General features: G+C 46.6%; 1 protein-coding gene across 15 annotated transcripts in view; it reads left to right on the top strand.

Moving 5' to 3' along the window:
* Positions 1–17,893, top strand: part of LOC117354441 — a 238,688-nt gene that overhangs the window by 29,262 nt on the left and 191,533 nt on the right. For all 15 annotated transcript variants that reach the window (XM_033932006.1, XM_033932001.1, XM_033931998.1 and 12 more), the window contains one exon: positions 14,008–14,127. In XM_033932006.1, coding sequence (XP_033787897.1) covers positions 14,008–14,127 — 120 coding nt within the window. The remainder of the gene's footprint in view (positions 1–14,007; positions 14,128–17,893) is intronic.

Below are 17,893 nucleotides of genomic sequence, written 5' to 3'. Positions count from 1 at the left end.
TGGTGATATTCAACCCAGCTCCTTTTTTTTATCATGCTTAAAGAAAAGTGCACACATGTGGCTCAAGGTAGGTTCCAGTGCCTCGGGTTTATTTGTGCTCTCGGCCGGCCCTGCACCGCTCTTTTATAGGCTGCGCAAGTTCTCGCAGGATTCGCAGTTCTCGCAACAGCCTATCAAGGAGTTTCCTCTAAATTTATCTCATGTTCTCAGTATCAATATGTCTAGAAAATATAAAGAGAACAGAATATTGATGGATACAAGGAAAGCATTGCGATATGTCATTAATTTAACACCTAACCCAATAAATAAATCAACAAATCAATCTTTATGGATAAACTCCAAGATTCAAATTGGCGGATTTAAAATCGTATGGAAGCACTGGATTATTGCAGGTATACGGACTTTAGATGATGTTATTTCAAATGGTAAACTGCTTGATTTTTCACAGTTGCAACATAAATATGGTCTTAATAAATAACAAAGTTTTAAATGGTTGCAACTGAAACAGGCTATTCAGGAGGGGTTCCCTGAATGGAAAAATCTCAATAATCAGTATAGTCTGGAGTAGAGAGCTGCATGGGAACGGGGACGACGGGAATCCCTAGGGTCGCAGGATTCCCGTGGGGACGCCCCCTAGGGTCGCGGGGATCCCGTGGGGACGCCTCCGAGGGTTGCGGGGTTCCTGCGGGGCTGGATGTACTAAGTCGCGCAGCTTTTCTCCCTTTTGCTTCAGGATAAAGTAGTGTATATTAGTTGTGTTGATAAAAATTTATAAACAAAAGAGGCTCTGGTAGAAACCCGTTTACAAAGTATGTATTCTTCCTAATTAATATTTCCAAATTAATAAAGTCTTTTTGCTTATTTGTAAATGGGTTTCTACCAGAGCCTTTAATTGAGTAGCATAATTAAATGAAATAACTATTTCTGAAGTTTATAGGGACGGGCGGGGACGGAGGGGATTCCTCACGGGGACGGGCGGGGATGGAGGGGATTCCTCGCGGGGACAGGTGGGGATGGAGGGATTCCTCACGGGGATGGGTGGGGACGGGTGGGATTCCTCACGGGGACGGGTGGGACTTTGGCGGGGACGGGTGGGATTTCTGTCCCCGCGCAACTCTCTAGTCTGGAGTTCTTATGCTTTCAGACGGATTTTTTGGGACACCATAGAAACATAGAACATGACAGCAGAAAAGGGCCACGGCCCATCTAGTCTGCCCACACTAATGGCCCACCCCCTAACTACCTCCATGAAGCCGCACAGTGGTATAAATTGATATCTGGATTTATGAATAAAAAAACAAAGAATGATCTTAGAGACATTTGGAGCATTGAGATTAAGCATCAAATTTCTGCATCTCAATGGCCACAAATTTGGTCTTGGAGAATGAGATGTACAGTGTCTGCATCTATGAGACAAACTTGGTTCTTTTTGTTACATAGAGCATTTTGGACCCTAGTTCAATTACAAAAGTTAGATAGCTCTAAGTCTAATAGATGCTGGCATTGCAATCTGGAAGCAGGGACCCTAGATCATTTAATATTTTATTGTCCCTGTATCATGGCCTTTTGGAAATCAATTTGGTCTCAAATAAATTGTTTATTAGAAAACCATGTAGCTCTATCATATGATACTATTCTGTTCGGTATGTCGATGAGAACAAAAAGTCAAATTTCATCAAGCAATAATAAACTTTTATTGATTATGACAGGAGTCGCCATGCAACATATCACTAGTAATTGGAAAAATTACAATAATCTTAGTTATACATTCTGGTGGAATTCGTTGTGCCACATTTACAAAATGGAAAGAATAATTGCTTTGCAGAAAGGGAATTATAATAATTTTAAAAAGATCTGGGGGCCATTGGCAAATTATTGTAATGACTAGACATCATTTTCAACTGACAGTATATTTATACATAGGGGGGAGGGGGAATGGTATAAAGTTCTAATTAAAGGTTAATCAATAAATAAGAACACAATATTTATATTATATTTTTGATTGAAATATTTGAGGAAAGGGTGAGTGGGGAGGGAATAAATTTATGTATGCTTGAGTACCTGATTGTAAAAACCGCTTAGATAACCTTGATAGGCGGTATATAAAATCCTAATAAACTTGAAATTTGAAACTATTTACGATGACAATAGAAAAAAATTTAAGTGATGTGTAAAAGTTTTATTTGATGTAATATTGTGTACTTGTTGTAAGATGAAAAAATAAATAAAGAATTTAGAAAAAAAAAAGGTTTGGACAAGTTCCTGGAGGAAAAGTCCATAGTCTGTTATTCAGAAAGATATGGGGGAAGCCACTACTTGTCCTGGATCGGTAGCATGGAATATTGCTACTCCTTGGGTTCTGGCCAGGTACTAGTGACCTGGATTGGCCACCGTGAGAACGGGCTACTGGGCTTGATGGACCATTGTTCTGACCCAGTAAGGATAGTCATGTTCTTATATACACCGTATCTCTGAAATGTACCTTTTATAGATCTTAGATATTGAGACCCTGCTGGTTCACAGGAGGAGGTTAGATGATCTGTGTTATTATTAGACTTGTTTTTTTTAATTGATTTCTTTAACGCTCATTTTGTTGGTGGTGTATTTTCTATTGTTGTCTAATGTTAGGATATTACTGATGAATGGGTTACAAATTTATTAAATATAACTAGAGCTTTTAAATTTTGATTTTAACTATTAAAACTGATTAAAATAACCCTGGTGTAAAAGAAAATTGAAACGGGTGTTCATATAGGTAGTTAACTTGGGTTTGTTTGAGGTTTTTTTTTTTTTTTTTGCATTTCCTTTTTCCATAGCAAAGCAGCAGATGAATCCAGACTAGTGGGTATAGCTCACATCGACCAGCAGGTGGAGATAGAGAACTGATTAACAGTTGGCCTTAAAGCCTGGTGTTCTTTCTGTTGATTCAGTTTTGCTCTATCTCCCAGCAGGGACTGAGCTAGCCCTCTAGCTCTTGGATTCTGGATGCTGCCGGAGATATTGGTGTTCAGTGGACTTCCTCTGTTGAGACTATGTCTCTTCAGTAGGATAGGGGTGCCTGGCTGAGTGGTGCCGGCTTTAGGAGTTACACCTGGGCCCCCCCAGGTCCCTACTCCACCCTCCCCTCCGGGTGATTGAGGGGTTGTTGGTCCTGCAGGAGTCGTCTTTCTTCATTCCAGCAGGCCGCCATATGCAGTTCTTATGCGGCACGAGCATGTCTGCAGTGGTCGCAAGTGGTGTCAGATAATTTAACGGAGGCTGGAGGTTCTGTCCATGCGGAACTGGCAGATTTGGAGTCCGGCTTGGCTTATTTGGCAGACTCCTTATATGATATTGTTAGGGCGTCTGCGAAGCAGATGTCTCTTTCAGTGGTATCTCGCAGATCCCTATGGCTATGGCATTGGGCGGCCGATGCTGCTTCTAAGCTTCGGCTGGTACGGCTCCCTTTTAAAGGGGGTTTCTTGTTTGGAGAAGATTTAGATAAACTGGTGAAGGATTTTGGGGATACCAAAACTCAGCGTTTACCGGAGGATAGGGCTAGGCCCCCGGTGAGGCCCTCATCGTCGAGACCGCGCTTCAGGGATGTTCGGAGATCCAGGTCTGGTAAGCCTTTCTTCAGATCGGCTGCTGGTTCGTCCTCTGCTTCGAGGCCAAGGTTTCAGCAGAGGGGTTCCTTTCGTACGACGAGACCCTCGTCGGGGCAGTCCACGCGTACCCCAGCCACTCGCACTCCACAATGACGGGGGCGTGGCTCCCTCCGCCTTTCCCTTAGGGGGCCGGCTTTCGGAGTTCCAGGCGGAGTGGGCCACGATCACGTCAGATCAGTGGGTGTTGGACATTGTTCAAGAAGGGTACAAGTTAGAGTTCGCCTCTCCCGTCGTAGATTCTTTCTTGGTGTCCCCGTGCAATGGGGCGGCCAAGGGAGACGCGGTCCGGATGACGCTTCAGGGACTGCTCGAGCTAGGGGCTGTGGTACCGGTGCCCCCGGAAGAAGTAGGCACCGGTATATATTCCCTTTACTTCATTGTGCCAAAGAAGGGGGGGTCCTTCAGGCCGGTGCTGGATCTCAAAAGAGTCAACAGATTTCTCAGTGTTCGCCATTTCCGGATGGAGACGGTGCGCTCGGTTATTGCGGCAGTACGACCGGGAGAGTTCCTCACGTCCCTCGATCTCAAGGAGGCTTACCTCCATATTCCGATCTGGCCTCCGCATCAGCGGTATCTGCGGTTTGCGATTCTCGGCCAGCATTATCAGTTTTGGGCAATGCCCTTTGGCTTGGCAACGGCCCCCCGCACCTTTTCCAAGGTCATGGTGGTGGTAGCCGCCTTCCTCCGCAAGGAGTGGATTCGGGTACACCCTTACCTAGACGACTGGTTAATCCGCGCCTCGTCCAGCCAGGAGAGTGTGGCGGTTACTCAGCGAGTGATTTCGCTCCTACAGTCGTTGGGGTGGATTGTCAACTTTCCCAAGAGTTTTCTGTCCCCGTCGCAGTCGTTGGTGCATCTGGGGGTGCGGTTCGACACGGCTCTGGGGAAGGTGTTTCTACCCCGAGACCGGGGGGAGAAATTGCAGGCTCAAATTCGCCTACTTCTCGGGACGGCCAGACCGCGAGTTTGGGATTATGTACAAGTGCTGGGTTCCATGGTGGCGACTCTGGAGGTGGTCCCCTGGGCGCGGAGCCACATGAGGCCCTTACAACAGTCTCTGCTCTCTCGCTGGTCCCCAGCTTCTCTGAACTACAAGGTGCGTCTCCCATGGAGTCGTCGAGCAGCTCACAGCATGCAGTGGTGGCTCCACGAGTTGCATCTGTGGAAGGGCATGCCGTTGGCCACGCCAGACTGGGTAGTGGTCACCACGGATGCCAGTCTGCGGGGTTGGGGGGCCCAGTGCCTGCAGGCGTCAGTGCAGGGGATGTGGTCCTTCCAGGAGGCCCAGTGGCCCATCAATTTGTTGGAATTAAAGGCGGTCAGGCTGGCGCTGTTGGCTTTTCAGTCACTGATTCAGGACAAGCCGACCAGAGTCTTTTCGGACAGGGTCACGGCGGTCGCCTATGTCAATCGGCAGGGGGGCACCCGGAGTCCGCAGTTAGCAGAAGAGGCGAGAAATTTGTTTCAATGGGCGGAGAGGCATGTGCTGCTTCTCTCGGCGGCATACATTGCAGGTCACGAAAACGTGCAAGCGGACTTTCTCAGCAGAAATCTTCTGGACCCAGGAGAGTGGGAGTTGTCTCCTCGAGAGTTCGGCCGGCTAGTCAGTCAGTGGGGCTTGCCGGAGATGGATCTCATGGCCTCGTCCCGCAATGCGAAGTTGCCTCGGTTCTTCAGCAGACGCAAGGAAGAGGGTTCGGAGGGGGTGGACGCGTTAGCTCTCCCATGGCCTCCGAATTCCCTTCTGTATGTGTTCCCGCCGTGGCCCATGATAGGGCGAGTGTTACAGCGCATCTCTCGCTTTCGCGGCAGAGTCATCCTGGTGGCTCCGGATTGGCCGCGTCGGCCGTGGTACGCAGATCTGATTCAGCTGTCGGTGGGCGAGCGGGTGACGTTCCAGGTAACGCCGGACTTACTGACGCAGGGTCCGATATGGATGGAAGATCCGGGCCGCTTTGGTCTTACGGCCTGGCTATTGAGCGGTCAAGGCTAAAAAAGAAGGGCTATTCAGAGAGGGTGATCGCCACTCTGCTTAAGGCCAAGAAGCTTTCGACGTCAGCCTCCTATGCGAGAGTCTGGAGGATTTTTGAGGCATGGTGCGGTCGCCAGGGAGTGGCGCCCTTCAAAGCTTCTCTGCCGGCTATTCTTGCTTTCCTGCAGGAGGGCGTCGAAAAAGGGTTAGCCTATAACTCTTTAAAGGTTCAGGTGGCGGCCATTGCCTGTTACAGGGGCCCGGTGGATCGATCGGCTCTCGCGTCGCAGCCGGACGTGGTCCGTTTCCTCAAGGGGGTGAACCATCTCCGACCGCCGGTCAAGCGTATTTGTCCAACGTGGAATCTTAAGCTCGTCCTTGGGAAGTTGCAGGGGGCACCTTTTGAGCCCCTGTCAGCGGCCACGTTAAAAGATGTCACACTGAAAACAGTTTTTTTGGTGGCAATGGCTTCAGCGAGGCGAGTATCGGAGCTGCAGGCGCTTTCTTGCAGAGAACCCTTTTTACGTTTTTCGGAGACTGGGGTGTCGGTGCGTACGGTGCCGTCCTTCCTGCCGAAGGTTATTTCTGCCTTTCATGTGAACCAGGATTTGTTCCTTCCATCCTTTCGGAGGGAGGATTGGGGGACACGATTTTTGTCTTTACGGCTGCTAGATGTACGCCGTGTGCTTCTCCATTATTTGGAAGTGACGAATGACTTTCGTCGGTTGGACCATCTCTTTGTCGCTTTCGCGGGGAAAAACAAAGGGATGGCGGCGTCTAAGGCGTCCATTGCGCGTTGGGTCAAGGACACTATTGCTTCAGCGTATGTGCTGTCAGGGAAGAAAGTACCGGAGCACCTTCATGCTCATTCCACTCGGGCTTTGGCAACCTCTTGGGCGGAGTCCGGGGGGATGTCTTTAGAGGAGATTTGCCGAGCGGCCACTTGGTCGTCGACAAATACTTTTTCACGGCATTATCGTTTAGATGTGGCGGCCCGTTCAGAGGCGAGTTTTGGCGCGGCAGTGCTGGCAGAGGCGGCATTGGCGTCCCACCCAGTTTGAGTTTGCTTTGCTACATCCCACTAGTCTGGATTCATCTGCTGCTTTGCTATGGAAGGTAAAATTATGGTCTTACCTGTTAATTTTCTTTCCTTTAGAAGCAGCAGATGAATCCAGAGCCCCTCCCCAAAAGGCACTGGTTGTGTGTATGGTGTTTAGTTGATTGGGTTAGTTGGGGCTATGGTTGGTAAGTGTATTATTTCATTGCTGAAAAAAAAAAAAAAAAATTTTTTTGGTACAAAAGAGGGATAATTTCAAGAAGAGAAAGACACATTTTCTACTGGAATGGAGTTTTGTTGCGGCTCATTCTCCTTTCGGGATGCTTGGGCAGAGTGCATAACTGAATCAACAGAAAGAACACCAGGCTTTAAGGCCAACTGTTAATCAGTTCTCTATCTCCACCTGCTGGTCGATGTGAGCTATACCCACTAGTCTGGATTCATCTGCTGCTTCTAAAGGAAAGAAAATTAACAGGTAAGACCATAATTTTACCTTTTTAAAGAATTTTGTAAAACTGACTGTATTGAGAAAGTTAAAGTGTGCTGTGTTAGTATTGGAATGTGAGGGTTTGCTTGTGTAATCTTGTTTATCAGTTGTTTTTTGTAACCCACATAGATTTTTAGATATGCGGGATATAGATGTTTTTAATAAAAAAATAAATTAAAAAAACTGGATAAATACCAGAAAACCCCTCTTCTCTAATACGCTTGAGGTTCTAGAATCAGAAAATAATATTAAATATTGAACTAGGCCAGTTACTGGGCAGACTTGCACGGTCTGTTTCTGTATACAGTATGGCCGTTTGGGGGAGGATGGGCTGGAGAGGGCTTCAATGGCTGGGAAGGTGTAGATGGGCTGGATTAGGTTTTGACTGAGATTTCGGCAGTTGGAACCCAAGCACAGTACCGGTTAGAGCTTTGGATTCTTGCCCAGAAATAGCTAAGAAGAACAAATTTAAAAAATTTAAATTGAATCAGGTTGGGCAGACTGGATGGACCATTCGGGTCTTTATCTGCCGTCATCTACTATGATCACTCGTCTCCTGGCTTGTCTAGCATCCTTCGTGCTTCTTGCCCTTGCATCTCCAAGAGGAAATCCTTTTGGACAGATTTAAAGCTAACCTAAAGACCTTCCTTTTTAAAGACACATATGATAAGTAGACGCTAGACCAGGGATGGGCAACTCCTGTCCTCGAGGGCCGGAATCCAGTCGGGTTTTCAGGATTTCCCCAATGAATATGCATTGAGGTCTATTTGCATGCACTGCTTTCATTGTATGCTAATAGATCTCATGCATATTCATTGGGGAAATCCTGAAAACCCGACTGGATTGTGGCCCTCGAGGAGGGACTTTGACACCCCAGTGTTAATTACATTACATTACATTAGTGATTTCTATTCTGCCTTTACCTTGCGGTTCAAGGCGGATTACATAAGAGTTACATAGAAACATAGAAATAGACGGCAGATAAGGGCCACGGCCCATCCAGTCTGCCCACCCTAGTTACCCTCCCCTACCTTTACCCTGTGAATAGATCCCACGTGTCGATCCCATTTGGCCTTAAAATCAGGAACGCTGCTGGCCTCAATCACCTGAAGTGGAAGACTATTCCAGCGATCAACCACCCTTTCAGTGAAAAAGAATTTCCTGATGTCGCCGCACAGTTTCCCGCCCCTGATTTTCCATGGATGCCCTCTTGTTGCCGTGGGACCCTTGAAAAAGAAGATATCTTCCTCCGCTTCGATACGGCCCGTGAGATACTTGAACGTCTCGATCATGTCTCCCCTCTCTTTGCGCTCCTCGAGCGAGTATAGCTGTAGTTTATCTAGCCGTTCTTCGTACGGGACATCCTTGAGTCCCGAGACCATCTGGGTGGCCATTCTCTGGACCGACTCCCGTCTCAGCACATCCTTGCGATAATGCGGCCTCCATAATTGCACACAGTATTCCAGGTGGGGCCTCACCATGGATCTATACAATGGCATAATGACTTCAGGCTTACGGCTGACGAAACCCCTGTTATGACAATTAGAAGAACATGTTGTTAAGATATTAAGAGGTACTTAAGGAATAGTTTGAGCGTTTTCTAATTTGTTAAGGAGTATTTGGTAATTGCAGGAGGAGTTCAGAACCCGTTTGGTTGTGTTATATTGGTTTTATGTATTTTTTTGAAGAGTAGGGTTTTTGTTTCTTTTTTGAAGGTTTTGTAGTCTGTGGTTGAAGTCAGCAGATTGGCGAGCTGTCGGTCTAGTTTCGCTGCTCTAGTGGCCACTAGGTCATCATACCTTTTTCTTCTTTTGACATTTTTGGTTGGGCGGTGTGTAAATATTGTGTGGGTTCTCCTATGTCTGGTTGATGTGGATTGGGATAGTCGAATGTTCCAGTAGGTAGGGCTGTCTCTGTTTTAGAGAGTTGCACGGGGACAGAAATCCCACCCGTTCCCGTCAGGATCCTCTCCGTCCCCACCCGTCCCCGTCAGGATCCTCTCCGTCCCCACCCGTCCCCGTCAGGATCCTCTCCGTCCCCACCCGTCCCCGTCAGGATCCTCTCCGTCCCCACCCGTCCCCGTCAGGATCCTCTCCGTCCCCACCCGTCCCCGTCACGATCCTCTCCGTCCCCACCCGTCCCCGTCAGGATCCTCTCCGTCCCCGTCAGGATCCTCTCCGTCCCCACCCGTCCCCGTCAGGATCCTCTCCGTCCCCACCCGTCCCCGTCAGGATCCTCTCCGTTCCCACCCGTCCCCGTCAGGATCCTCTCCGTCCCCACCCGTCCCCGTCAGGATCCTCTCCGTCCCCACCCGTCCCCGTCAGGATCCTCTCCGTCCCCACCCATCCCCGTCATGATCCTCTCTGTCCCCACCCGTCTGGATCCTCTCCGTCCCCACCCGTCCCCGTCAGGATCCTCTCCGTCCCCACCCGTCCCCGTCAGGATCCTCTCCATCCCCACCCGTCCCCGCCAGGATCCTCTCCGTCCCCACCCTTCCCCGCAAGGAATTACCTCCATCCCCGCCCGTCCCCATAAAAAGCAGCAATTACTTCTGACAGGATCATCAATTCCACAGTTTCTTTTGTGTTTGCGCTGCTGTTTTCCTTGTGGAATCTCTTTGGTGGAACCCTTTTTTTGTTTTCTGTTCAGGTAATTAACTTATAAACCCCCTCTTTTACTAAGGCTGACGTGTCTATTATATTATATGGATGAACCCTGCTTCCAAAGCCTTCCATCCCCGTGGGAGTCTCGTTGGCCAGAGGGGGGTCCCTGTGGGAGTCCCGTGGGTTAAGGGGGATTCCCGCGGGATTCCCGCGATCCCCGTTCCCGTGCAGACCTCTACTCTGTTTATAGCTTTGAAAAGAAGGCAGTGGAATTTGAAGTGTACTCTGGCTTGTATTGGGAGGGAGCCAATGTGATTTGTAGTATGCTTCTGTGATGTGGTCATATTTCTTCAGTGAGTAGATAGTCTTAGGGCTGTGTTTTGTATTGTTTGAAGTTGTTTTATCGTGGTTGCTGGGCAGGGGAGATAGAGTATGTTGCAGTAGTCTATTAGGCCTAGTATTAGTGATTGAACCACTATTTGGAATTGTTTCCTGTCAAATAATTTTCTGACTTGTCTTAGGTTTCTCATGGTTGCGAATGATGCTTTTATTATTTTGTTGATTTGCGGTTGCATGGTACAGCCTCTGTCTATCAGTACTCCGAGGAGTTTTAGTGTGGGTTGAATGGGGTATGAGACCGAGTTTATTTCTAGTTAGTCAATGTTGGTTGGGGTTGTGCTGTTTTCTAGGAGGAAGAAGTTTGTTTTGTCCGGATTAAGTTTTAATTTGTGTTCTTTCATCCATGTTGCTACTTTTCAAGTGTTTTATGTATTGTGCCTATCATGGTGGGCTCAGGTTGGTCGAAGGGGAGGAGTATAATGATGTCATCTGCGAAGCTGTAGGAGGTAATGCCTAGTTTGTCTCGGTAGGAGCTTAGGGAGGCAATGTATAGGTTGAAGAGTGTTGGAGTTAGGGGTGATCCTTGGGGAACTCCACATGGGTGGACCATGGTTCTGATTTTTCTTTGTTTGTTTTGACTCTATAGGTTCTGGATTGTAGGAAACCTTTGAACCATGTTAGTATCTTTCCTGTAATTCCTATTGAGTCTAGAGTTTGTAAGAGGATGTCATGGTCAATTAGATCAAAAGCTGCGGAGAGGTCTAATTGTATGATTAATATTTTCTTGCCTGTGCTGAGGTGTTGTCTCGCGATGTCCATAAGTGTTCCTAGCAGGGTTTCAGTGCTGTAGTTGGTTTGGAAGCCAGACTGTGTAGGTTGGGAGTAAGTTGTGATTTTCTAGATATACATTTAGGGCTTTAGCTACGAGGCCTTCCATTAGCTTGACGTAAAGTGGGATTGAGGCTATGGGTCTGTAGTTGGATGGTTGGTCAGTTGCTTCTTTGGGGTCTTTTAGGATTGGAGCTATGATGATTTCGCTGAGGTCTTGTGGGAACTGGCCCTCTGTGAGTAGAGTTTGTATCATTGTAGGAGCAGTGTGCAGAATAGCGTACTGGAGGTTTTCAGTAGGTATGGTGGGCAGTGGTTAAGATCACAGGCTGCGTGACTGTATTGTATAATTTGTTGAGGTCAGACCATTTTATGGGTGAGAAGTGAGACCAAGTTCTTTCTGCTGCTACCGATTCTTTCTCTGTAGGGGAAGTTGAGATCTCTTCTAGGTGGATGGGTGTTCCATTGAATGTGGCTCTTATTGTTGCGATCTTGTTTTTGAAGAATGTGGCTAATAAGGTAGCTGAGGGAGGGGGGGAGTTGTTTTTTTGTCAAATATGGTGTGGTGTCTGTGAGTTCTTTTAGTAATTGGAAAATCTTTTTTGTGTCTTGGGGTCCTTCTCCTATTTGCTTTGTGTAATATGTCTTTCTTTTTTCTTTCAGCTTTTGTTTGTATTTTTGGTGTAGTGTTTTCCATGTTGTTTTTGTGGAGTCTAGGCTATCTTTTCTCCATTTTCTTTCTAGTTGTCTGCATTGCCTTTTGAGTTGGAGTAGTTCGTTGTCGAACCATTTGTCTAATTTTCTATGGATTCTGGTTTTGGGTTGTTCTGGGGCTAGCTTATCTATGGTTGCTGTACTTAGGTGGTTCCATTTTGAGATGAAGTCTTTGGGGTTGTAGTTTTGGATTACGGTGTTTGTCTTTGCCCAGAATTTGGTGGGGTCGATGTATTTACGTGAGTTGTAAGTTATTTTTTGTGTAATTGGTATGAGTTTAATTCGACACAACAGCACTAAGAATTGACACTACGAGATGTTTTGGATCGATGAAAGAAGGCTTGACCTGCTATTAATACTGACTCTCATTATTGACACTGATCACTGCAGGCGTCTGAGATCTTTTCCTCTCTCATAGATAAATTTACATGTACCACCTCCATTGTATGCAAATCTATCCATGCAGGACTTACACACTAAATGGTGAGACCCTAGCAAGGACTGTAGCAGAACGAAACTTGGGGGTGATCATTAGTGAAGACTGCCAATGAATAGGGTCGCTAGGATATTGACTTAATAGAGCAGGTCAGTAGAGTTAAGGGGGCCAGTAGACTTATAAGGGTGGGTCAATGGTGTGGGCAGACTTGATGGGCTGTAGCCCTTATCTGCCGTCATCTTTCTATGTTTCTATGTTTCTAATCAAGTGGAGAAAGCTTCATCCAAGGCTAGACAAATCATAGGTTGTATTCGTAGAAGTTTTGTCAGCTGTAAGCCCGAGGTCATAATGCCATTGTACAGATCCATGGTGAGATCCCATCTCTAATACTGTGTACAATTCTGGAGGCCACATTACCACAAAGATGTGCTGAGAGTTGAGTCGGTTCAGAGAATGGCCACCCGGATGGTCTCCCGTATAAGGAAAGGCTGGATAAGTTGCAGCTATACTCACTCGAGGAACGCAGAGAGAGGGGGGACATGATCGAGACGTTCAAATATGTCACGGGCCGTATCGAGGTGGAAGAAGATATCTTTTTTCTTAAAGGTCCCATGGCAACAAGAGGGCATCTGTTGAAACTCAGGGGTGGGAAATTTCATGGTGACACCAAAAAATATTTCTTCACCGAAAGGGTGGTTGATATCTGGAATAGTCTTCCACTACAGGTAATTGAGGCCAGCAGCGTGCCAGATTTTAAGAAAAAATGGGATTGGCACGTGGGATCTCTTCACGGAGGAAGTTAGGGGGTGGGTCATTAGTGTGGGCAGACTAGATGGGCCGTGGCCCTTTTCTGCCGTCAGTTTCTATGTTTCTATCTTGTGCATATTCATTCTAGTGATCCTGCAGATCTGTCAGGCTAGGTGTTTCTCAAGGACTGGGATAAGAACAAAGAAAAGAAAACCCCAACAACTAACCAAGACAGAGTTTAGAGAATGGCATGGTGACTGTTACCGCCGCAGGTAACCCGCAGGAACGGGGAGGAAAAAAGACTGGTTGCCGCGGGTACAAGGACAAGACCATTCACTGCCCCGTGGAGCCATGAATGGCCTTCTCCCTGCAGTAAAGTATCTGCCGCGTTGCCTCCCTTCACACCCTTCCCGGTCAGCAGCCCTTCTCGCAATTGCACGTCTAGCAGTCCCCTCTCGCGGTTGCGACATTCGCTCCCTCCCGATCGCCCAAGAAACCCGCGACTCTCCTGGGCTGCGTCGGCCCCTTTGCGGCTCCCGGGGCGGGCCTACCAGCCTCTTCGAAGCTTCCTGCAGGCGAGCATTCTTGTGGCTTACATGCCAACGTAGAAAATGATGGCAGTGTAAGACCAAGTGGCCCAGCCTGTGCTGCCAAAACTTCCAGGCGTAGAACATCACCACCTGGAAGGATAATGCTTGTAAATCACCCGCCTAGACAGCTGATCATCAAGACCCCTTTTGAAGTTCACACTTTTTCATGTTCAATCATGTTTAATCCCAAACAGCTACCAGTACCAGGGGAGAGTGTGGTGCAGTGATTAAGGCTATAGTCTCAACACCCTGAGGTTGTGGGTTCAAATCCACACTGCTCCTTGTGACCCTGGGCATGTCACTTAATCCCCCCCCCCCACCATTGCCCCAGGTACATTAGATAGATTGTGAGCCCGCTGGGACAGACATGGAAATATGCTTGAGTATCTGAATAAATTCATGTAAACCGTTCTGAGCTCCCCTGAGAGAGTGGTATAGAAAATCAAATAAATATGAGTAAGGCTGTTACCAGGACATTTGGCCTTCTTGATCCCCGGTGTCAAACCGGGTTGGTAACAAGTTGCATTTTACAAGTTCCACATGCAACTGCAGATTTGATCCATAACGCCAGCTTTTTATGTTTGCAGCCTGTAGGAAGCCTTCTTGAGTGGCAGAGGACGTTGTGTACAGAGACAGGATCCTGCCCACCAGCACCTTGCTGTATACAACAGATTGTGTGTCCCGCTTCCCAGCCCTCGATGACTCAGGTAATGGCACTTCCATAGGACTCCAAGTAGAGAATGACACAGGGGGACAAATTTTTCCCGTCCTGTCCCCGCAAGTTCTTTTCCTGTCCCTGCCCCATTCCTGCAAGCTCCGTCCTCATCTGCACAAGCCTGAAATACTTTAAAGTCATAAGTAGTAACATTGTAGAGCTCAGACTGTGATGTCATAATGCCTCATTCCACCAATGCCTGAGCTCTGTCCTCATCTGCACAAGCCTCAAACACTTGAAGTCATAAGCAGTAACATTCTAGAGCTCAGATTGTGATGTCATAATGCCTCATTCCACCAATGCCTAAGCTCCGTCCTCATCTGCACAAGCATCAAACACTTGAAGTCATAAGTAGTAACATTCTAGAGCTCAGACTGTGATGTCATAATGCCTCATTCAGCCAATGCCTAAGCTCCATCCTCATCTGCACAAGCCTTAAACACTTTAAAATCATAAGCAGCAACATTCTAGAGCTCAGATTGTGATGTCATAATGCCTCATTCCACCAATGCCTGAGCTCCGTCCTCATCTGCACAAGCCTTAAACACTTGAAGTCATAAGCAGTAACATTCTAGAGCTCAGATTGTGATGTCATAATGTCTCATTCCACCAATGCCTGAGCTCCGTCCTCATCTGCACAAGCCTTAAACACTTGAAGTCATAAGCAGTAACATTCTAGAGCTCAGATTGTGATGTCATAATGCCTCATTCCACCAATGCCTGAGCTCTGTCCTCATCTGCACAAGCCTCAAACACTTTAAAGTCTTAAGTGTTCGAGGCTTCTGCGATTAAGGCAGAGCTTACAAGAATGGGATGGAGATGGGGAAATTAAGTTCCTGTGGGGGGGATGGGGAAAAATTTGTCCCCGTGTCATTCTCTAACTCCAACTCATCTTGGCGGTATATCAAATATAATAAACGTGAAACCAACACATTTTCCATGTACCTGCCCCACTGAGTGTGCGTCAGATCCAATATTCTATAACTTGAGGCTGCTACATATAAACCAAAGGCGTAAAAAGGTAGAGTTCTGCCCAGGGTGATGCAACACAGGATAATCTAAGGTTTGAGGGCAATTCTTGAGTGCCATATGGTCAGCAGGACTTCTGGTTTTCTTATTGTCCCATAAGACCAGTCCAATATTCTTGGGGTTGTGCTGTCCTTTCAGTAGGTGGAGCCTTAAAACTGCTAAGCTCTGATGTGATCACATGGCCAGCCCATATTTCTCAGATGTTAGCAGGTGATAGGCTTCCAGTGTAACCTCTGGTGATCTGGTATGATTTTATTTCTATTTCTTTGGTCACTCTTATTAAAAGAAGAAAAAAGCAGCAGCCTAAAGTTTTTCTTGCTTTCATTAAAAAAAAAAAAAAAAAAAATACACCAAAAAGGTTTTCAGGGCTTTTTGGAGTGTGCAATTCTTATGGGCAAGAAAAGTGTACTGTATCCCTGGATAAAAGCTGACCCACTTACTGTATCACATCGACATCACATTGGCGTCTATGGAGCGTTTGTCTTTCAAAAATTTGTATACCAGTCTAGGGAAAAACTTTTTTGTTCATCCTGGGAGTCCTTTTGGCTAACTCTGACTCCCTCGGCTAGAAGTCGCTTGTTAAACACACAAACTGCTGTTAGGGTACACTGGAATAAGAACATAAGAATTGCTGCTGCTGGGTCAGACCAGTGGTCCATCGTGCCCAGCAGTCCGCTCACGCGGCGACCCCCCAGGTCAAAGACCAGTGGTCTAACTGAGACTAGCCCTACTCTTGAATCCCTGGAAGGTGTTTTCCCCTGTAACAGACTCCGGAACATAAGAACATAAGCAATGCCTCTGCTGGGTCAGGCCTGAGGTCCATCATGCCCAGCAGTCCGCTCTCGCGGCGGCCCTGAACCTGTGTAGTAATCCTCTATCTATACCCCTCTATCCCCTTCTCCAGCAAGAAATTGTCCAATCCTTTCTTAAACCCCATTACAGTACTCTGCCCTATTACATCCTCTGGAAGAGCGTTCCAATTTTCTACCACTCTCTGGGTGAAGAAGAACTTCCTTACGTTTGTATGGAATCTATCCCCTTTCAACTTTAGAGCGTTCTCTCTACCTTGGAGAGTGTGAACAACCTGTTTTAATCTACTAAGTCTATTCCCTTCAGCTTTCTGGTAGGGAACTTAGGGTGGAGGGGGGTAGGGACTTTTACTACTCAATTGTTTGCATACTCTTCTTTCTATTTTGTACAATTTCAATAAAAATATTTAAATTTTTTTAAAAAAATGATTTTAGGGGAATACCTAGGGGTCCTAGGTCCCCCGCCAGACCAACCTTTTTTCTTGTGCCTTGTACTTTTCCCTTGGTGGGTGAGGAGGGGAATCTTGATTATCTGAACTTGCTCAATAGAAAGTTTGACTAACAGTTGCCTGTGTCAGGGCTTTGGTCTTTGCCCTGAATAGCTGCTGTTTTTGACTCGGTTGATTTTTCTTTGTCAGATTAGCTTCCATTCAGGGTCACTGGTGTGACTTCATTACGACAGTGCTGCAAGATAAAATCGAATGCTGTTCTCTTTGTAGAAGGTGAAGGTTTGGCTTCTGCAGCGGCTTGAAAATGTCAGCATTGTGATGAGAAACCTGTAGTACCGAAGGTCTGAAGGGGACGAAGTTCCACTGGGAGAGAATTCTTTTGTGGTCTGTGCTTTTGATGTGGAGGACTTGCCCACTTTGCCCTCCTAGGTTTTGTCCACTGTTACGATTTTGGTGCATAAGGCCAGTTCTAGTTTTAGGCGCCCCCTTTTGGGTAGTATGAGAGAGTCTTCCAAGATGTTCCCTATTTTTTCAGGTGATAAAGATAACTTCGGCAGAATGGGAGGTTCCAGATGCCAGTTGTCCTGTTAAGCAGTCTGCGGCTGGGCTTTACTCGGCAGTGTCTCTGCAGTCTGAAAGATTCAAGCTGCCTAAAGTTGATATGGCGGTTTCAACTGTGACGACAAAAGGCTGCACCCTCTTCAACCAAGACGATATGCTGAAAGATCCCAGGCCTTCAGCATGAAGTCTCTAAGCAAGCGTTTGAAGTCTCTGCATTAGCCTTGCAGGAGGCTATGTAGCTCGGGCATGTTTTTAGGTAGTCATGGCCGTTGTTGGTTAGGGCTGATCCAGATTTCACGCTTTTAGAATGGGTAGGGTACATTTGGTGGGTGCTTTATATATGATTTGTTCAGAGCTGAGGCAAAAAAAAAATATGGCTCTCCTGGTAGCCGCTCAGCATTGTCGCCACTTCCAGAAATTGGTCTGTGGATGTGTTGTTACTTCTGAAAACTAAGCTCTGTAAATTACCTTTTTAAAGGTGACTTGCTTTTCTTTGAGGATTTAGAAAATTTGTTTGAAAGCCAAGGTTCCTAGGTTTCTAGCAAATAACCCTACACCTTGTTTTAGAGGCTTTAAAAAAAAAAATCTACATCAGTGATTTTTCAACTCAGTCTTTGGGGAACCACCCGGCCAGGCTGGTTTTTTGGATGCTCGCAATGAATATTCATATGAGAGATTTGCATGCGATGGAGGAAGCAAATTCTAACACATCTCGTGCGTATTCATTGCATAGAATATAACTAGACAGGTTTTTTTATTTAAATATACTGTATTTTTATTAAATAACACAAATCTTAAACACTATATTATACATTAAACATAAATGAACCCATATTGCATTTCCGTTTACTAAAATCTGTATTATCCCACAATAAATACAGTGGAAGAAAACCTGGAGCTTGTACTCAGT

This window comes from Geotrypetes seraphini, chromosome 2, assembly GCF_902459505.1.
Source record: "Geotrypetes seraphini chromosome 2, aGeoSer1.1, whole genome shotgun sequence".
Classification (NCBI taxonomy): domain Eukaryota; kingdom Metazoa; phylum Chordata; class Amphibia; order Gymnophiona; family Dermophiidae; genus Geotrypetes; species Geotrypetes seraphini.
Note: the sequence above shows the minus strand (reverse complement) of the source record. Positions and strands in the feature narration are given on the sequence as shown.